At 37.5% G+C, this 23,038-nt stretch overlaps 1 protein-coding gene across 2 annotated transcripts in view; it reads right to left on the bottom strand.

Annotated features, from left to right (window-relative positions):
- Nucleotides 1-3,073: 3,073 nt before the first annotated feature.
- SUCLA2 (succinate-CoA ligase ADP-forming subunit beta) overlaps nucleotides 3,074-23,038 on the bottom strand; it is a 90,168-nt gene continuing 70,203 nt past the window's right edge. The window contains exons 7-12 of one of the 2 annotated variants that reach the window (XM_036249911.1): nucleotides 18,166-18,327; nucleotides 17,928-18,070; nucleotides 13,181-13,301; nucleotides 12,629-12,717; nucleotides 6,474-6,569; nucleotides 3,074-3,176 (exon numbers count right to left, since the gene is read on the bottom strand). In XM_036249911.1, the coding sequence (XP_036105804.1) occupies nucleotides 6,495-6,569; nucleotides 12,629-12,717; nucleotides 13,181-13,301; nucleotides 17,928-18,070; nucleotides 18,166-18,327 (590 nt within the window). In that variant the 3' untranslated portion in view covers nucleotides 3,074-3,176; nucleotides 6,474-6,494. Of the gene's footprint in view, nucleotides 3,177-5,790; nucleotides 6,570-12,628; nucleotides 12,718-13,180; nucleotides 13,302-17,927; nucleotides 18,071-18,165; nucleotides 18,328-23,038 lie in introns of those variants that run through there. The other variant, XM_036249910.1, reaches the window with a different exon arrangement.

Raw genomic sequence — 23,038 nt, 5'->3', positions numbered from 1 at the left:
AAAACTACCCTAAGGGCAATAAATTTTTTTAAAAAAAAACTTCCCTCTAAGTCAGAAAAGCTTTTCCTGGGTCTTGGTATCTCTGTCAGAATGACAGCATCTTCTGAATCTGTAAGTTATTAAATGAAATAGTACCATGTAGTACCATGTAATTATAAAGTGACCTTGTCGTATCACCTACAAAAGAGCAGCAAAATAAGGGGAAAAGGCTATAAAAACTTTCAGGGATGAGTCACAGGGCCTAGCCAGGTGTGGAAAGAGGAGGTCGATTTAAAAGTCTAAGGTTGTGTTTCATTACAGAACCACACTTCTGGGAATGCAAAATTTTAATTATTTATTAATTCATAATTCCTGCTTATGCTACAAAAATTTAGAAAGTTCAAATGTAATAGAGTTAATAACAGATCTTCCCATCTCTGTCTCCCAGTAACCCTATTACTCTCTTAGGAGTTTTCTGTTTGTAAACTTCAGGGATATCCTATATATCTGTAGGCAAATCTGTATGTATGTGTGTGCATTACATGTGTAATAATATATAGTCTTAAAGTGGAAACACACTACATAAATTGTTCTACACGTTACTTTTATTTTTGATTAACAACATATTTTGGAGCTCATTCCATCAGTATATAAATCGACTTCATTTTTAATGGCTATATAATGTTCTACTGTATGCATTCATAATATTTAACTTGTCTCCTCTTAGTAGACATTTAAATGGCATCAATATTCTATGCTGTGGTGCAGTGAAGATCCCATATAACTGTTGTTTTATACATATACCTGTAAGATGAAGTATTAGAAGTGGTATATGCAGGCCAGAAGGCACATGTATCTGTAATGTAAATGAAAACAGGGCTACCTGACAGACTTGATGACCCCAGGGCATGACTGACAAGCTCAGTAACTGAAGGTAACCACACAAAATGTTCTGATCATAAAAACTCCTGAGCAGGTTATAATGGGAAGTCACATCCTAGGCCTATATGATAGACTAATCTTTACCCTGAGCAAGCTCTATCCATTGTTTTGTGCATCTATAAGAACATACTTAAAATGTCAAAATAGTCTCTTTTCTAGACCTTCAAAGATAAACACCCTGGTACTAGGACAAGATAATTCCATCATTGTTCCTTGTTGTCTTCTACTTGCACAGCTCTGTAAACTAGGTATGTTAAAAATTAATTATCCTGCATCCACAAATGTAAAAGAAATGTCTCTCTCCATTTTACTTTTTATCCAATCCTATGGATTTCTCCTCTTTGCTTTTTCCTGCCTCCTTAGTCTACCAGCAATGGATTAAATGTAACTCTCCTTATGCATTCTTCTTTGATTCCAACGTATAAAATAAACTGCAAAACTGCTATTCCCTGGAGCACCTTCTCTGTCCTTTTGAGATTTTGCTCCTGGGTCTGGCTCTCAACCCTTGGCTCACCTAAACTCTTTAAACCTTTCTTTAGGTTTGGAATTTATTTCGTAGACAGTAATATATATCTATGTTAGCAAATTGGTCTCCATGGAGTTTTTACTTCCACCATCAATCTGTAAATATCTATATCCATACACTGTTATCAGTTTTATATTTTCCAACTTATTATGTAAAAATGATGTCCTGCTGTTGTTTCAATTTGCATTCTTATTAGGAGTAAGATTGGGCATTTATTTATATTTGAGCTATTTCCATTTCTTTTATCTTAAACTATCAGTTTATAGCCTTTGCCCATTTTCCTATGGGCTTGTTCCTCTTTTATTAAATTATAGGAGACATTCATGTCACAAAGGCAATGGTTGTGGTGATCTCAGAGCCAAGAGATGAGATGTAGAGGATTGAAGGGGGCCAAAAAAACATCTCAATTGCTTACTATTGTTTACCACTAGAAAGCCCTCAGAAGTCACTGACAGTGGAACAGAGAGATTTGGGCAAAGAAAACAGAGCCTGACATGGAAATTCCACCCACCTCCATGGAACTAGACACATGGGTGAGGGAGTCAGTGTTGTTGGTTGGTTGGTTGTGGTTTGGGCAGATTTTTTTTTTTTGGTTCTTTTTAGTGGTTTTACTGTTTGTTCCACCAAGTGGGTTCTGCACCTGAATGTGTTTATTACTCTAAGTTGTTTTGATTGGATCTCAAGATGCTTTCCCCAGGGAATATTTTGGGAAGGAGCTCAGAATAGTTCAACTGCATTTAGTTCTAATTATTTAAAGAGAGAGGACAATATAGGCTTAGTTTTGGTTGTTATTTTTGCTTTCTTGAATCTGAAATAAATTTACTGCCAAAAAATGAATGCAGATGAAATATATTCAAGTGCCTGGGACTTGGACTTGTAACAGCCCGCAGAAAAGGTTCTCCAATTTAATATCAGAAATAAAAACAAGAAGGATATAATTTTTTTTTTTGTAATGAATATTCAGCTGAATTGTGTCTACTCCCCATGACGGTAGGTGGGTAAAAGAGATGGGAGTAACTCCCCCTTCTTCCCCAGCAGAAGTTAACACAGAGACACTGGTTAATAGAGACAATGCTCTGACGTCCTCTAGTTCACAGTCCAGGGGCTATTAGGACAGAAGGAGGGAGAAAAAATGGCTTTCATTTCTCACAATAACTAGAACAAATGTTAAAGAGTATCCATGTGAATGACCTCGCTTTTATAGACAAGAAATCTAACAGCACTGCAAAATATTTGATGAGAGTGATGGCACTCAGATAGTTGGGAGAAGGAATGAGCATATCCTGTGATCACATGGACTCTAAGACCACAATATTATGAGGTGTTCAACACTTCTCAATTCTGAGTGTGTGTCAGTTCAACAGTTTAGTTGGACACTTCAAAGTCTATAATCATTTAAAAATTCTCTTCAGGTCAAATTCACAAACACACAAGGGTGAGTTTACATCCTCAGACAGAAAGGTGCCACAAAGCCCTACTCATTGTTAAATTTGGAGTGTGCACAAACAGCAGATAAAATAGCCAAACATACACAAATTGACAAAATCAGATGGGAGTTGAGAAGGGTGTGGATCTCAGACAGGGATGTTTTACTCACCTCAGTATCTTTAATACACAGCCTTTCTTTATCATTAGGGCTTCTGTAACCAAACACCAGACAAGAGACATTTATTTCTCACAGTTCTGGAGGCTGTGGAGTCTAAGATCAAGGCACTAGCAGATTCAGGATCTAGCAAAGAGGAGAAATCTGCTTTTGGAAGTGATCATATGAACTATAAAAGATTTGTCTCTAGTTTTCTTATGTGTCCATCCCATTCCTCTGACCCCTGACACTGTCACTCTGAACTGTGTGACTAAAAGGTCTCAACTGGTGGTCAGTCCCCTCCTACCAGAAATATGATGATGATGCTAGTGTTCAATTAGCAACACAAACCAGACGTGAAGCTCAGGCACCCTGCCTTTTCACACCTTCCCCCCGCCCCCAGCTTGCAGAACTGATTGATTTCTGTCTGATCATTGACTAGACCCTGGGGCACACAGCAGTCATGTGACTTTTTTGATTAGTGGCAATTACTTCATAAATTTACAAAGCTTGGCTTCTATTACTAATATACTAGGAATATGGATGTGTTAGTGTATTAATTTTCCCCATAAAAAATTACCACCAATCTAGCAGCTCAAACAACACAAATTTACTATCCCAGTTCTGGAGATCAGAAGTCCTATTGAGCTTGTTTGTTTTTTCTGTTGAGTCCCACAAAACCAAAATCAAGGTGTCAGCCAGCTATGATCAGGAGGCTCTGGGAAGAATCTGCTACAAATGCATTCCAATATTAGCAAAGTGCAGTCCTTGAGCCTATAGGACTGAGATTCCATTCCCTTGCTGGCTGTCAGCTGAGAGCCACCCTCAGCAACAGGTTTCTCTCTGGTCCTTACACATGTAATCCCACATCTCAGCAACATGGTGCACTAAATTATTCTCATGTATCTTTCTTGCCTCTAGCTGGAGTTTGTTCTCTGCTTTTAAAAGTTCATGTGATTAGCCTGGGACTTGGTACGAACTGAATATTTGTACCCCGCCAAAATCCTTATGTTAAACCTAATGCCCAATGTGATAGTATTTGGAGGTGGGGCCTTTGGGAACTGATAGATCATGAGGGTGGAGCCCTCATAAGTAGGATTAGTGCTCTTTCCAAGAGACTCCAGAGAGCTCCCGCACCCCTTCTACCACTCAAGGACAGACACAGCAAGAAGGCATTGTCTATGAACCAGGAAATGGACTCTTACTAGATCCTGAATCTGCTAGTGCCTTGATCTTAGACTCCACAGCCTCCAGAACTGTGAGAAATAAATGTCTCTTGTCTTGGTGTTTGGTTACAGAAGCCCAAAGAGACTAAAACAGGCCTATGGGGATAACCTAAAGTAATCTCCCTGTTTTAAGGTCCATAGCTTTAACCACATCTGCAAAATCGCTTTGCCATGCAACATAACATATGCACAGGTTCCAGAATTAGGGTGTGGACATGTGTGAAGAGGCCTCATTTTGCCTACCATAGATAGAGTGTAGTGAAGTCCAGGAGTTCTTGTGCTATTTTACAAATTTAGCGAAGCCTAAGAACCCAGTGATGTCTGGGCCTTCGCCTTCACTCACCACTCACTCACTGACCACCCAGAGCAAATTCCAGTCCTGCAAGCTCCAATCATATTAAGTGCCCTACATAGGTGTATAATTTTTAAATCTTTTACACCATACTTTTATTGTACCTTTTCTATGTTTGGATACACAAATACTGACCACTGTGTTACTGTGGCCTACAGTATGCAGTACAGTAACATGTTGTACGGTTGGTAGCCAAGGCACAACAGGCTACACCATGTTAGGTATATGTAAGTGCACTCTGATGTTCACGTGACAAAATCCCCTAAAGACACATTTGCAGAATGTATCCCTGTCATTAAGTAACCAACAGTATGTATTATACCTCTCTGAAATACCAAGCATTGTTTTTAATGCCTGACTAGAGTCCAACTAATACAAATGCCAGTCTTTTCTGAGCTAATCATTGTCTGGCATTCCTTAGAATGAATTAAAAAAAAAAAAATTTTTTTTAATTAAAAGATAAAGGTTTGGACTTTTAATTATAATCATATCACAATTTCAAACAGTTCAATGGCTCTGATTTAGTCTTTAATATGGCAGGGAAGATAGGTAGGTAAGTAGGTATGCAGGTAGGTAAATACATGATCAACTTGGACAGATAACGATATACATACATATAGTTTGGGTATATATTTTTTATGATCTCTTTAATAATTTCTCTCCCTCTCCCCACTAAATAGTTCTAGTGAGAATGGGAAAGGAGCTGAAGAAATTGAGGTACAGTGAAATTTAGAAACTTGCTCAAACTTATAGCACGTAAACAGTGGAACCAAAATGCAAGATAGTCTACTTTCAAATTCTGTATCATAATCACTATGCTATGCTACTTCTCACAGTACGTATATCCTATCACACTTTATGAACATCAAAATAAGCAGAAGTTCTCAAATTCATCACTATGGTTACATTGTAGTCTACTGCTTGGCTGATACTTTCTTCCATGGTATTAACACTATTAAGAGTTAAATATCACTGTTCTACGCAGTGAAAAAAGATCACACACACACATACAGGGACACAAAGGACAATATGTTATCTTTGGAGAAGGTACAAGGTACATAAACAGTAGAAATCAAGTAAAATAGCTGTAGGTAGCTTAATAATATATAAAGTAATGTCATGCCCCAGTACATGATCTACAAATCAGTTCCTACAGGTGTTTACTGTAAAAAGAAAACATTAATCCAACTCACATTGGGAGATTTTTATTAACTTAAATTGACATTGTTAATTTAGTATGACAAGTCCTTAGTTTGATAAAAAAAAAAACCTACAGGTACTTCTCAATACCACAGGATCATGAAGACTTGGAGTTATTGGTGTTTTGAAATGATTAAAATAATATTCAAATAGTTAAATTACTTCACTGAAATATTTTAAAGAATATTCTGAGGAGTGTTTGAAAGCTTTGTTTATAAATAGTGATTGATATATTTAGTTAGGTACTTGATGCTGAAGATAAACACTTTTTATATAAAACATTGTTTCAATACATTGCTCTACTAATAAGGCTAGTTATTAGATATAATATTTCTAACACTAAAGAATAAAGCTTTATCTTTAGATTTATTTTATTCATAGGACTAATAATAATAAAGAATGTTGTATCCAACAATAATAAACTGGCATATTTCCAATGGCATTCTACAGAAGTGAAAAAGAAGACTGCAACAGAAGCAACCAGATAGCTGCACTACACATTCTTGACACAAACAACCCACTCTCAACAGCAGAAGTGAGTGCAGACCAAATGCTTTTAAAAGTTTTTATGCCTAGATAGCAATTATAATCTTCACACATTACTGAGAAAAGGAACAATAATAACACAGAACACAGTATTTTTAATGATTAGATCACATTTAAAACCTTTGGCCATCCACTGGATTCTCAAATTGGCAACTGAAATTTCACATCCACCTGGGCTTGTTTGGCCAAATTCACTATTTCAGAGAGCTTTACAACCTGCAAGAAAAACAAACAAACAAACAAACCATCTTTGTCTCTGTTTTCACAAAAACATAAAATAAGAACTATTGGTCAGTGAATTTAATGCACATTCAATCTTTTCCATTCAAAACATGGGCTATTCTGATATCAATCACTTCACACTCTTACAAGCATCTGCCGTTCATATCTAACACTCTTAATAACCCACACTTCAATACTTTCAATAATATCTATAAAATCAGAAGGTATTAAATAACTATCTATCTATCTATCTATCTATCTATCTATCTATCTATCCATCCATCCACATACACACACGTACATATTTGATATATGTATATACCTACTTTTTACTGCCTTAATTTTACCTTTCCTAAAGACAGAACGAGTGAGTATCTTAGTTGGACACTACATCATGCAAACTGCATATAAATACATTTGCTTTAAAAAAAAAAACAACAATCTTAACAATATTGGGATAGGAGTCTGGGTCTAGGAGTTAGTATTTTACATCCTATCAGTAAGTTAACAATTATCAACCTAAATTCCAATGTTCTCCCTATAATCTGTCTGAGAATATCCAGTTGGTATCACACAAAATATCATACAATTAATGTTTAAAACCAACCAATGAATCCAGCTTCTCTCCTCCCCTGTAGAGTAGTTAAGAGAAGGTTTCAGTTAGGCACCTGGGTTTCAAATCCCAGTCTAATGCTTATGGCATGTGATCCTAAGTAAGTTTCTGTTTCCTCATCTAAAAAATGAGATTATATCACCAAACTCTTATTAAATAAGATAATACTTGAAGAAAAAAAAACAGCATAGCAAGCACAATCAATACTTGATACATAGTACCAGCTGCTAATATTACATTATTATTAATATTGTCATGACTTCCATAATCTCCTAGTCAGTAGAAAATTATAGCAGTCACAACTTAAATCAACTGTTCACTCTTATCTTTCATGGTCTATTCTCTTTTCTTTCCATTTCCACAAATATTTTCTTAATTCAGGCTCTCACTGAAAACAAGCATATTTTCAGAGACAAGTTATAACCCATCCATAACCTTCACCTCACATCACATCTAATCATTGCCTTAGACAGACTCCTACTATTCTTCACTTTTCCCTTCAACAATTTATACCACACCTCAGTCAAAACAGGATTTGTGAAACATTTTCTCTCTACTGTTCCTTTGCTCAAAATCTTAATTTAAACTTGGGATTGAGTATAAGACCCTCTGTCTCTAAACTGCAGTTGAATTTCATTTACTAATATGTCACGTCTGTTTTGAGGGACAACTTAAATAAGTATTTATATGTACATCGATATGACATGGGAGAAATATGAGACAAGAAAAGACCTGTACTACTGGACTGGCACTGGAAATACTAGTACATACTCATGTATTTACGTCTCTTAAAAACACGTATTTTCCTAGATTTATCATTTTAAAAGCCCTGAAACAACAAACAACCCAGTAACCATAAGGACCCATAGAGCTCAAACAGTGATCTCTAAATACCATTTGGCTAATTCCAGGTCTAAAGCAAAGAACATAAAGATAAGCCTGGAACATCATATCAAACCAGGAAGCATTATCTCAGGGCATGTAAGAAGGACTCGGGAGTCAACTTGAATAGGTTCCCATTGACTAAAGGTGAGATCATTTGAGCATCAATAAAAATTACTGAAATGGATCGAACCACATCAAATAGGTTGAAATCCACTGAGTTCAAAATAACATGTGCCTATGTGTGTGCAGACATGTGCTCGCACACACACACACATACACAGTACGCACACCTAAAAACAAAAAAAGAAACAAAAAAGCCTGGGCCACTTTTATAGAACATAATGGAACAAATCCATTATTTTGAAAAGTTATCAATAAAAGCAAAGAATCAAGTAATTGTCCTGCTTTTTCTATGCGAAATTTACTTCATAATAACAAATAGTTGATATAAGGAAGTTTCACTTCTTAGAAGTATTCCATAAAATAAATAAAGAATGACAGATTTAGAATATCACCACTTCTCATTTAAAAAATTTTAGACGTGGCTGCAGAGGAAAATGGCAGCAGAGGGAATGGAAGCTACACAGACCATCTCCCAGGACCAAACTGGAATTATAACTAAAATAAAGACATCATCTGGAATAAACAACTGAAGAGCAGCTGGAGAGAACCCTTATAACCAGGCACATAAAGAGGATCCCAAATCGAGACTGTTAGGAGGTGTGGAGGTGCAAAAGGGCTGGCTGGATGCCCACAGGGAGCATCTGAGGGCTGTCCTAGCTGTGAGCAGTTCCCTCTGAGAAGTTGTGGTTAAAACCCCAAGCCGGCTCCCCAGCACAGAGTGGTGGAGCAGGGAAAGGTGCCCACATAATACCTGGCTGAGAAAATCACTAGAGCACAGGTTCTGTCTGGCAGGGAAAGTCCCTGGGAACACTGGCACTTTCCTGAAGGGCCAGTGCACTCAATTCCAGCTATAGCCTTTCACTTTGGGCTCCAGCAGAAGGAGGGCGGTCTGGACTGGAACTGTATGAGGAGAGTTGGGGGTTCGTGGCACTGGGTAGAGAGCTGGGAAGGAGGACATTAGGAGCTCTAGGCTGAGTTATTCCCCCACAAAGCATTAGCCCCTTGCCATCAGAGCAGCTTTAGCCTGGGAGAGAAGCAACTGCCCCTCCCTCAGGATGCTACCACCACCTGGGCCCAGAGAAGTGCAATGTGAGGCTCATTAATAGCCAGAGACTACCCTGCCAGCCAGTCGGCAGAGAAGAGCCTCAGAAAGCTTTGAACTTTGGACCTGGCACTCAGTGTTGGGGGTCGTGGCTCTGGGGAATGAGCTGTGAAGGCTGAGGCCTGGGTTCCTATGCTGAGTCACTCCCCCATGCTTCAGTAGCCATCTCTGTCAAGAAGCCCCTTCCCATCAGAGTGGCTTTAGCCTTGGGGAGAATCAACAGTCCCTCTCTCAGGAACTTAACACTACCCAGCCTGGGGAAGTGCAACCTAAGGCTCATTAACAGCTAGAGAGACTACTTGCCAGCCAAAAAGCAGAGAAGAGCCTCTGAAAGCTTTGAGCTTTGGACCTGACTCTCCGTGTTGGGAGTTGTGACTCTGGGGACTGAGCTGTGATGGCTCCCTGCACTGGGTCCCTGCACTGAGCCAATAACACACACTGCAGAAACCATTTTCTTCTCACAGCAACTTTAGCCCAGGAGAAAACAATTGCCCCACCCACTGGAAATCCTCTTACCTTGCCCACTTGTGGGATTTTTCAATCAGCTGAGGGCTGCAACCTAAGGCTCATTAAGTAACTGAGACTAACAGCCTGCAGGCAAAAGCTTTGGGATAACTGAATCTTTGCTTGCCTTGAGACTCTACCCAGGAAAGTAAGACTAGACATTGGTGTTCAGTGTGGTCCCTTCCATACTCATCCAAACCCAGCAGAGGGGCCACAACAAATCAACACTCACAGGGAAAATTTGGCAGGCTCCAAACCCTGCTGAGACAGCCAAAATGGTGAAACAAATTCCAAATGAAAGAAAAAGAGAATTCTACAGAAGGGCTAAATAAAATGGAGTTAATCAAGTTATCAGATGTAGACTTCAGAGGCATGATTATGAGACTCAAAAGCATGAGTAAAGATATAAACAATAAAAATCAACCAACTGGAAATGAAAAACCACTAAGCAGACATGAAGAATGACATAGCAGAAATAAAGAACACACTGGAAGGAATAACCAGCAGATTAGGGGAAACTAAGGATCAGATCAGCAAATTAAAAGATAAGGTAGACAAAACCACTCAGAGAACCAAAAGAAAAAAACAATTAAAAAATAGGACAGTTTAAGAGAACTGTGGGACAACAAGAAACATAAGAACATCTGCATCATAGGAGTACCTCAAGAAGAAAGTGAGCAAGGGTTAGAGAATATATTTGAAGAAACAGTGGCAGAAACTTCCCTAAGTTGGTGAAGGAAAAAGGCATACAAGTTCAGGAAGCACAGAGAGCTCAAAGTAAGAACTCAAACAGGCCCACACCAAGACACATGATCATTAAAATACCAAAAATTAAAGACAAAGAGCGAATCTTAAAGGCAGCAAGAGAAAAGGAAGAGGTTACCTACAAAGGAGTCCCCATAGGCTATCAGCTGATTTCTCAACAGAAAGACTACAGGCCAGAAGGGAATGGGATGAAGTATTCAAGGTTTGAAAATTTAAAAATAAAATGTTGGGATGAAAAAAAAATTTAGACCTAAGCTATGATTATCAATGACTGACAGTATCACAAAAAGAGAAATAATCTGACATTAATTATATACTTCTTATATGGTATTACATAACACCAAGAATCACTCATCAGCAAATTAGAAGACATTGCTCCCTGCTTCCCCAAATCAAATACATACATATATGATCAAACCTATAGACCCAAACTACCAACTTACAGGAAATACAGGGGTGGAGGACACCCCAGGGATAGAATCATTTAATATTCCAATGACAGGAAACACTACAAGACCATCAACTTGTATTTTTCAACAAATATACTCCAGAAAAGAAAGAGAAAACAGCCCTGGCCGGTTTGGCTCAGCGGTTAGAGCATCGGCCTGTGGTCCGGAGAGACCCGGGTTCGGTTCCCGCTAAGGGCATGTACCTCGGTTGCAGTTTGTCCCCGGCCCTGGTTGGTTGTGTGGGTGGCGACCACTCGATGTGTTCCTTTCACATCGGTGTTTCTCTCTCTCTCTTCCTCTCTCTCCCTCCCACTCTACCTAAAACAAAAAATGAAAAAAAAAAAAAAAAAGTCCTCGGGTGAGGATGATTAAAAAAAAAGAAAGAGAAAACAAAGGTGACTCCATAGATTAGCTGAAACTTAGTAACACATTAATGAGCTGCAATGCACAGACTTATTTCGATCCTAATTCTAATGATGAACCTAGACAAAATAAATTTGAGAAAATCACAAAAATTTCAACACTGACTAGATTCTTTTTTATTTTATTTTTTATCCTCATCTGAGGACATTTTTCCATTTTATGTTCCAATAGAGTGGGAGGGAGAGAGAGAAACATCGACGTGAAAGGAACACACAGAGTGGCTGTCACGCCCACAACCCAACCAGGGCTGGGGACAAACTGCAACCAAGGTACATGTCCTTAGCGGGAACCCAACCTGGGTCCCTCTGGACCGCAGGCAAACACTAACCGCTGAGCCAAACCGGCCAGGTCTGGATTCTTTTTTATAAAATATAAACATAATGCCACCATCCCACCTGAAACAAATAACAATTCCTGTATATCATTATCAATACCTTTATCTTTTATAGATACATGATTATATGTATCAAATGATATAAGGCTTGCTTCTAAATAATCATGGGCAAAGAAGAAAGTGAGAAAGAATAGAGATGAAATGATTAGGCATGAGTTGATAATGGTTTAAGATGGGTGATTGCCAGTAGACGAATGGATAAAAAAGCTGTGGTACATATACACCATGGAGTACTATGCAGCGGTAAGAAAGAAAGATCTCTTTCTTTGAGACGACATGGAGGGACCTGGAAAGTATTATCCTAAGTGAAAGAAGCCAAGCAGAAAAAGACAAATACCACATGATCTCACTTATATACGGAATATAATGAACATAACAGTCTGAGGAATACAGTAGACCCAGACACATGGAAGTAGGGCACAGACTGACATCCCTCAGAAGAGGGGATGGGGGGTGGGGGGGTGGGAAGAGATAAACCACAGAACTTATATGCATGTATGCATGACCAATGGACATGGACAACTAAGCCGGGGACAGGGTGGAGGGGGGGGTGGGGTGGGGGGTGCCAATGGGGTAAAAAGGTAAAATATCTGTAACAAAAAAATAAAAATTCATAAAAAAAAAAAAAAAAAAGATGGGTGATTGGTATAATTACAATGAAAACCACATCTAAGTAAGTTTGTTTTTTAAAAAAAAATAATGCACAATCTTAACTTACAATACTGGGATAGGAGTTTGGGTCTAGGAGATGATATTTTACTCTATTTAGCTGAAACACATTATTAGCGATATTACCATTTTAGCAGCTTCATCCAAGTCATCACAAGCAAGAATTTTAAGTCCACTGTCTGTTATCAGTGCCTTAGCATCATCAACTCGTGTACCTGAAAATGAGTTATGCAAATATAAAGATGCTTTAAATATCTACACAAAATCATTAAAAATGTTTGTTACCATACACAAGTATGAAATTTCAACATAAGAGTTTTTCATCATTTAACATAATAAATGCTCTAAACCAAAGAAAATACTTTAAAAACCTAGTTACCTCATGCGATACTGTGCCTTACCATATCTATGGCAATTCAGGCAGGTCAGAATTTAAGACAAATCACAACAAATAAATAATGTGTCAGATCATACCGAGCAAAACTACAAGCAATTCTGCCCCAACATTAGAAATTTTTTAATGCCATGTTTTAAAAAAATTTCCTATTATGTAATACTTTCATTTAAAAGATACAGCTACTTGAAAACTACATTTTAAAAGAACTAAACTCCTTGGAATAGTAAATTTTTAAGCAATTAGGGTTCATAAAACAATTGCAAGATATATGTCACACTCACCTTGTAACCGTACCACAATAGGTATTTTAATATCTAAATCCTTTACTGCCATGACTATACCCTGTGCAATAACATCACATCTCATGATTCCTCCAAAAATGTTAACCAGAATAGCCAGTACCTGTGAATAAAATGTTTTTGGTAGATTAAAACATAAAGAAATGAGTGTGTTCCCTTCCTTCCCAAGAAAACACTAGTATTTGTACCTTATGATAAAAATTAATTCCATGGAACCATTTTCAGTCAAATCAGCAATACCTGTAGTTCATATTCTCTTCTCTTCTGTCCCATATGAATAAGACCTGAATCTTTTACTTGTTTCCTATTAAATGTGGCCATTCACCAACATGATATCCCAGATCATGTTGTGAGACAGTCATATACAAGATCTCCCACTTAGGTTCATTAACTATCTCTTCACTTATCCCTACCAAATCAACAAAACTCTTCACACAAATCAGGCCTTCAAAATCACTCAATTTCCGTATGCCCACTACTAGCTACACATCATGTCCAAACCTCAGGGCCTGAGGTTTGGTTTGGTATTTCTTCATTATCACACTGATAACCTGAATCATTGTTCTATCTTTTACCCCCAAAAAATATTTTTTACTTTTCTTTTTTTTTTTCATAATGAGATTATTTTATTGTTGCTACTTTGGAACATCTTAATTGAAATATGTAGTTCATTCAGCTACACCAGAGCTTCTCAGCCAGTGCAATACAAATAACTTATAGACACGCCAAGATATTGTCCCCCTCAACCCTTAGGGCAACTAGAAAGATTCTGGGACAGCTGTTGTCTCTGGGATAGTGGCCTCTAGTGGGCTCTGATCACAAGCAACCGTCTCCATCAATCTTCTAGGCCCTATTGAAATATTTTCTGTGAATGACATGAAAAATGGTTGAGACACACTGAACTATACTACACGTTCCTTATCTTTACCACTATTATTTCTAGAAATGAAGGTCTAGAAATTATAATGGACTAGAATTCACAGTGGACTCTGGCACCTTCTTATCTTTCTCCTTCCCACCTCATTCTAGACGGCTACAATATGCACCACAGGGCATCATCTAACACTCTAGCCTTAAAGTTACTGTTACCTCCAGTTCATTTCAACTAATTACTATCAAGGACAAATCCTTGACCAGAAAGAGAATCTCTAGAATATCAAATGTGTAAATCTCTCTCTGCTCAGCCTCCTCTTTCACTTTTAATTCCTTTCATCTCTAACTCTATCAAACCCAATCTTTTTCTCTTACAAGTCTTTAGACTCTCAACCCTTTTCTAATCTCTGGGTCTATCAGCTCTCTACTGACAAGATTTTCTCCACTCTAGAGCCTGAAACCTATGGCTGAGCAATTCAATGATAATGTCATGCGCACACTCAGTTCTCTCACACCAAGTCCTCCTCTGCCTCCCAATTCAAATAATGCATCCTTGGTTGTTTCTAGCCTATTAGTTTATCCATTCCAACTTTAAGAGAATGCAAAACTGTAAAAACACACAAACAAAAAACCACCCTGAAACACCAGCATAAACTGAACAGCAGTATAATAATGATTCATCAGCAAATACCTTTCACCCTCTTTGTTAGCCCCCTATCCCACTTTGCTTTTAATATATTACATTCCTTTCTCCAATAACACCTCCATCCAGCTAGAAATAGCTCATGTTCCTGGTCTTCTACACAAACAAGGACGCAAACATACACTGCACAGGTCTCCTCAACCCTACTTCCATTTAACTGCTAGCAAGTACTACGTCCTTCTGTGTCTTCATAAAAAACACACATCCTGAAAAAGTAATCTCTCCTGGTGTCTCCACTCCCTCAATTCCCAATCACAACTCAATCCATTACAACCTGACCGAAAGCCACTAACCTCTCCACTATTATTCTCACTATGTTACTTAGTAAGTACTTACTCTTCTTGATTGCTCCTGCAACATCTGACACTGTTGCCCATCCACTTAATTCTCAAACTCTCTGCCCTGGCCTTTAGTATCACCACTCTCTCCTGATCTGCAATTATCTCTGTCAGTTTGTTCTCTCTCTTTTATTATTCTCTTTTGTCTCTCCTTCTTTATTCAATCCTTCAACACTGAGGAGAGGTGAAGGTGAAGAGCTAGGTTCCATTCTTGGTTTCCTCATGTCACTCACATGAGTCACATCACTAACTCCTAACACTTCAACTTTTCGTGGTATATTGAGGACTCTCAAATATATATCCAACCATTACAGGAAATACAATCTTTACAACTGTCAACTAGATATAGTGCCCACAACACAAAATTCATTCAGAAATACCACTGATGGCACACAGGGCATCATCACCACCCAATGATTGCCCCCAGCCATAAGTCCTAACCAACCCAATTGGTTAATCTGACTAAGCTCTCTCCATGTGACCCCCTAGGCCCCAAAAGAGAAGATAAATTAATTTAATTATTCCATCTCAGAAATGCCTCTAAATGTCTTTGCTATATTCTTAAAGGCGCTATATTCCCTCTGTCAGGGACTTCTTCATCTTTTTGGACAAACAGGTATAACAACCAAATTGATCTCCCCTACCAGTACCTCCCTCTTCTCCATTTCACCCTCTACTAGCAGAGTTACCCTGTTTAAGAAAATAAAGAAATAAAGGAATAAATACACACACACACACACACACACACACACACACACACACACACACACACAGGAGTAAGGGGGTTAAATTCCAAACTCCTTAACAATAGATACAGGGATACAGGGATTTTCAAAATATGGACTCAGTTTGTCAACATTATCTCTTATCATCCATCCCAAGAATGCTATTCTTATATAAAAGCACCTTATCATTTCATAAACAAAGTGGTCCTCTCTGAACTCCCTGCCTTTGAATAATTTATTCAATTCTCGAGACAGCTCAAGGTAACATCTGTTGTGAAGGCCACTGTGATTCTCCTAGTTACTGGCTGTCTTCTTTTCTTTCACAGCACTGCATTGAGTTTATCACCCCAGTCAGACTATAAATGCCTTGAGGGAAGGGACTATGTATTCCCAAATCCAAGTACTGTGTCCAATAAAAAAATATATGTATACAGCTACTTCAAAGCTATCCACATAGTTACCCCTGGCTCTCGGACTGTTTCCAACTCCAATGCCCTTAATGTCAATCCCCAACACTGGAATGCTTCATATGCATGTATTCATTCTTTCACGTTGGCCTAAAAGCCATGCCTAAAAATGTAACCAGAATTCTAGTTCACCCTAGTAAGGACTCAACAGTTAGACAATTACATAATCCTCTGCTTTTAGAGTTTATGCCAGAAGAAGCTATAGAAATATAGTCCCAACAAAATTTGTTTACTTTTAAAAATATATTATTCAACAAGGGGAATAAAACACACTTTGTGTCTCATTTTAGTTTAATTCTCTTTATAAAATTGAATATGGCAAATAAGCCTATAAGCTCAAAGTGAAACACCAGCAAAGCAATTTTTCAAACAATTCTTGAGTCTAATATAACAAATAAAAATGTACACTGTCAGCATCATCAATAATAAATATTTATTAATGACCTTTACATGTACTGAGCATTATGCCAGCCACTAAAGAGGCAACAATGAGTAAGATATGATCCCTACCAATGAGGAATTCTCAGTCTTAATTCAGTTAAGACTAGTTCCAGGGAGGCCATTATCTTATTTTCCCATAAGCCACACAAAAACCCACATTGGCCACATAGTAGATATACTCCTTAAAAAGTATCTGGTGATTGGCAATATGTATGTCTTTTGGATAATGATGCTTCACATCCCTTGTGTTTTGATAATCACTTATAAAGTCATAATTGGCATATCCACATATGCAGATTATGCAGACATTAGAATGGTGTTTTAGAAGAATATCTTAATAAATGCAAAGTACCAATAATATGTCAGCGAAAATAAAAGACTCAAAATATACAGATATATGTATGCATGGTTGAACTATATGGTATGTACATTTTAGCTTAATACAGCTGTTTCTAGAAGAAATATATATAGTATGTGTGAATGTGTGTGTGTGTGTGAAATATACTATCATTAGTAAGTCTTGAAGAAAGTAGATAAAATCAATAGTAACAAAAGTTATCTCTGGATAAAATAAAGATGATTTGTATATTCATCTTTTTAGCTTTATAGACTTTTCAGATTTCTGGGTTTCTGTGGTTAACTAACAACTTTAGGAATATTTTCCATAGGAATGCAGTCCATGCCAATCACTACCATTTATATTATGTAATACAATCTAATATTTCTTCATCTTGTTTTCTAAATTGCAATGGGCAACTTTTTCTTTTCCTATAGTTAACTTTTATTGCATTGACTTCAGCAAATGTTTTCAAACAATGGAGGAATTTTAAATTTTAATGCTCAAATAGTATAATAATCACATCTACTAATTAATCAAGTCACGCCCTGGCCGGTTTGGCTCAGCGGTTAGAACATTGGCCTGTGGACCGGAGAGTCCCAGGTTCGGTTCCCGCTAAGGGCACATACCTTGGTTGCAGATTGTCCCCGGCCCTGGTTGGGTTGTGTGGTTGTGCAACCACTCGATGTGTCTCTCTCACATCGATGTCTCTCTCTCTCTCTCTCTTTCTCCCTCTCTCCCTCCTGCTCTATCTGAAGATAAACACAAAAATGTCCTCGGGTGAGGACTAATTAATCAAGTCACTTCTCACCATTCAAATTCTAAAACATAAACCTTGTCCTTACCTTTTTATCTGAAGTGATAAGCTTAAATGCTTCTGTTACTTGATGGACTGTGGCACCACCACCAACATCAAGAAAGTTGGCTGGAGTCCCTCCATGAAGTTTTATGATATCCATTGTGGCCATAGCCAAACCAGCACCATTTACTATCAAGAGGGGAAAATGATTTGTATAAGCAACAAACACAAAGAAAATAAACTAAGCTTAGCCAATCCAATTCTAACATAAAAACACATGGTACCTAGACAGCCTATATTCCCATCTAGGCCAATGTAGTTGATGTCTGCCTTAGCTGCATCTTTGTCCCTTTCATCTTCCTGGGTCCAGTCCTGAAGATCAAAGATTTTCTTCTGGCGATAAGCTGAATTAGAATCAAAATTGATCTTTGCATCCATACACAGCACTTTGAAGAAAAAAAAGAAAATGATCTTAATTTCAAGACAGACACAATAAACTATCCAATAACCAAACATGCTTTAGTTTTTGGGGAAAACACATTGGTTACTTTATTGAAAATATTTCAATATATGTTTACAATTAATTCAAATTGTTTCTTGAAAAGGAGAATTTGGGAATTGAAACTGCCCCAAAGTTAATGGTTCTACATATTTCCTAGGCAATAGATGAAGAATAAAGAAAAAGAAAAACCTCAAAAACATTGAAATATTTTTTAAATTACCAATTAACTGTCAATGCTCCTGGCTAAACCCTTCACCTGGGCCCTAGATTCTATTCCCTCTTACCTTCTCAAAGACATTGTTCCAGCAATTCTGTTTTCCTGCATTCTAAATCCTCCCCCTTTTTATAGGCTAAATCAAACGTGCAAAAAATGCTATCCTTTCCTCCAACTTAAAATAAAGAGAAAGTATTTTAGCCCTTACAGCCCTCTTACTCTTCTCTTTCTATAGAGCATAACTCATGGAAAGCATTGTCTGTTTAAACCAGAGATCAGGAAACTGAGGCCAAGGGCCAGATTTGACCTGTGGCTATTTTGTTGTTGTTAATCCTCACCAGAGGATATTTTTCCATTGTCTCTTTTTTTTTTTTTTTTTTAGAGAGAGAGTGGGAGGAAGGGGGAGAGAGAAAAAGAGAAACATCACTGTGAGAAAGACACATAGATTGGTTTTCTATCTCATGTGCCCCGAATAGAGCTGGGGATCAAACCTGCATTTATGTGCCTTTGACTGGGAATCAAACCCGTGACCTTTCAGTGCACGAGTCAATGCTCTAACCACTGAGCATACATGAACACACAAATGATTGAAGGTTTTTAAAAAATGGTGAAAAATGAATAAGGTGTTCAGTCTAGGTAACGATAATCTACCAATATCAATAAACTGCTTGGATATACACAGCTATATAAGATGTCACCATTGGACAAAGCAAGGTGAAGGGAAAATGAGATTCTTTACACTATTTTTACAACTTTCTGTGGTCTATAATTATTCCAAAATTAAAACTTAAAATAAAAAAAGAGGCCACAGGAGCCAGTGTATAAGTGCTTCTACTGGCCATATCTGAGATAATCTGAGTGATAAAAATTGTACTAAACTTATTAAACAAAACAGGAATCCATAAGCCCATTTTGATACTAACAAATAAATAAATAAACAAATGGGGAAGAAGGGAAAGCTCTCTTTTACAATACAGTGCCAACTAGTAAAGAGAGAAGGAATGATGAAAATCATCAGTAAATGACAAAACTAATGGGTAAAAATTTGATGAGGAACATAGTCTCAAAACATTTCCCCACAAAATTCCTAATAATTATAAAGTAAAAAATAGTGATTCTATAATCAAAAATCTGATGGACACTACCTAAACCAAGTGACCCAAGTTAACACAATCAATATTGGAACAAACCAACATAATGTGCCTCCTGGTATAATGCACTATGAAGGAAAAAAAAAAAACACACGAAGAAACATCAGACAGAGAAACCAAAACTCAAGAACATTCTATGAAATAAATGATCCCTTCTCTACAAAAACAAATACAAATATTGTGTATGTGTTAAGGCCAAGAAACAAAGCAAAAGTGAGGCACTGCTTAAGGTCAAACAGAAATGGTAACTAAATTAAATGTGTGACACTGAGCTAGGATCCTGGACCAGGAGGTGGGGAGGCATATAAAGGACATACTGGGACACTTGTCCACATTTTGCACAAGTACTGTGGATTAGATAATAATATTATGTCGATGTTAAATTTCCTTTTTTTTATAAATGTACTGAGGTTATATGGAAGTGTTTTTAGATACCAAAATATTAAGGAGTAAAGAAGAACAATGTCTCCAACTTAACACTCAAATGATTATAAAAACATATTTTCACACATATATACAGTATGAAGAAGAAAGGATAAAATAAATAAGGCAAATATAAATGACTGGTGATTCTGAGTAAAAGATATATGGAAGTTCCTTGTACTGTTTTATTTCTGTATCAAAAAGCTAGGGGGGCCCTGGCTGGTTTGGCTCAGCGGTTAGAGCATTGGCCTGCGGTCCAGAGAGACCCAGGTTCGGTTCCCGTTAAGGCCACGTGCCTCGGTTGCAGTTTGTCCTTGGCCCTGGTTGGGTCCTGCGGGAGGCAGCCACTCGATGTGTCCCTTTCATGTCGATGTTTCTCTCTCTCTCTCTCTCCCTCTCTCTTTTCCTCTCTCTCCCTCCCACTCTGTCTGAACAAAAAAAGGAAATATGTCCTCAGGTGAGGATAAAAGAAAAAAAAAAGTTGGGGGGGGGTAGTCCATACAATACCATATTCACAGTAAACAGTAACTTAGCAAAACATCACCTATCATATTAAATTAATGCTATTGTACCTGGCCGGTGTGGCTCAGTGGTTGAGCAATGCACCCATGCACCAAGAGGTCACCAGTTTGATTCCTGGTCAGAGCACGTGCCCAGGTTGTGGGCCCAATCCCCAGTGGGGGGGCGCAGCAGGTGGCCAATCGATGTTCTCTCCATAGATGTTTCTATCTCTCTCTCTCTCTCCCTTCCTCTCTCTCTCTAAAATAAAAAAAAAAAAAAATACAAAAATAAAAAAGTAAAACTATCACTATTTGCAGATGAAATGATATTATATATAGAAAACACAAAAGAATCCACCAAATATAGTAATAGAATAAAAGAATTCAGTAAAGTAACAGGATTAAAAATTAATATACAGAAACTCTCAGGTTCCTTATACACTAAAAACAAACAATCAGACGGAGAAAAGAAAACAATCCCATCAAAAATTGCATCAAAAAGAATAAAATACCTAGGAATAAACTTAACCAATTAGGTGAAAGACCTCTTCTCTGAAATCTATAAGACACTGAAGAAAGAAATTGAAAAGGACACAAAAAAATGAAAGGATATAATGTACTCAAGGATAGGAAGAACTAATATTCTTAAAATGACCATAAAACCCAAACCAATTTACATATTCAATGCAATTTCAATAAAAATGCCAATATCATTCTTAGAACTAGAACAAATAATCCAAAAATTTATATAGAACTACAAAAGACCCCAAACAGCCAAAGCAATCTTGAGAAATAAGAGCAAAGTTGGAGGTATCACGCTCACTGATCTCAAACATACTACAAAGCTGTTATTAATCTAAACTGTATAGTACTGGCACAAAAAGAGACGCATAGATCAATGGAACAGAACAGAAAACCCAGAAATAGATGCTCATTTATATGGTCAACAAAGGTGGCAAAAACATATACTGAAGTAACAACAGTCTCTTCAACAAGTGGTGTTGGGAGAACTGGACAGAAAATGTGAAAAAACAAAACACACACAAAAAACTGGACCACTCTTTAAAACCATATACAAAAATAAACTCAAAATGAGTTAAAGACTTAAAAGTAAGGCCCAACCATAAAACCCCCAGAAGAAAACATAGAAAGTAAACTATCTGACATCAGTCTAAGTAGTATCTTTTTGGACACATTCCCTTGGACAAAGGAAACAAAAGCAAAAATGAACAAATGAGACTACATCAAACTAAAATGATTCTGCACAGTGAAAAAAACTTTCAATGAAACAAAAAGGCAACCTACTGACTAGGACAATATATTCGCAAGTGATAGATCCAATAAGGGGTTGATATCCAAATTATTTTAAAAAGTCATACAACTCAGTAACAAAAAAATAAATAAACAATCCAATCAAAAAATGAGAAGACATGAAGAGACATTTCCCCAAAGAAGACATACAGATGGCCAATGGACATGTAAGATGCTCAACATTACTAATCATCAGGGAAATGCAAATCAAAACCACAATGAGATGCCACCTCACACCAGTCAGAATGGATATTATAAAAAAGTCCACAAATAACAGGTATTGGTGAGAATGTGGAGAAAAGTAAAACCTTGTGCACAGTTGGCAGAACTGAAAATTGGTGTAGCCCTATACGAAAAACAGAACGGAGATTCCTCCAAAAACTAAAAACAGATATAGCATAACATCCCAGCAATCCCATGTCTGGGTATTTATCTAAAGAAAAGAACACTAATTCAAAAACAAATAGGCATTCTTATGTTCATTGCAGCATTATTTATAACAGCCAAGATATGGCAGCAACTTAGGTGTCCATCAATAGATGAATGGATAAATGTACACACACACACACACTGGATTACGCAGCAATAAAAGGAATGAAACCTTGCCATTTGGGACAACATGGGTAGATCTAAAGAGTATTATGCTAAGTGAAATAAGTTAAGCAGAAAAAGACAAATACCATATGGGTTCACTTATATCTGAAATCTGAAAAATTAACTTGTCTTATAAATCAAAACTTGTATAAATGGAAAAGTAATTTATTTCTAGTTGGAAAAACTGACTATTACCAAGATGTTAATCCCCACCCCCAACAATTTTTTATTTATTTTTTTATCCTCACCCGAGGATATTTTTCCATTTTTTGTACAGATAGAATGGGAGAGAGAGAGAGGAAGGAGAGAGAGAGAGAAACATCGACATGAAGGGACACATCGAGTAGCTGCCACCCGCACGACCAACCAGGGCCGGGGACAAACTGCAACCAAAGTACGTACCCTTAGCGGAAACCGAACCCGGGTCTCTCTGGACCGCAGGCCGACGCTCTAACCGCTGAG

This window comes from Molossus molossus, unplaced genomic scaffold (genome assembly GCF_014108415.1).
Source record: "Molossus molossus isolate mMolMol1 unplaced genomic scaffold, mMolMol1.p scaffold_m16_p_9, whole genome shotgun sequence".
Lineage (NCBI taxonomy): Eukaryota > Metazoa > Chordata > Mammalia > Chiroptera > Molossidae > Molossus > Molossus molossus.
The sequence above is the reverse complement of the archived record's forward strand: the minus strand, read 5'-3'. Positions and strand labels throughout refer to the sequence as shown.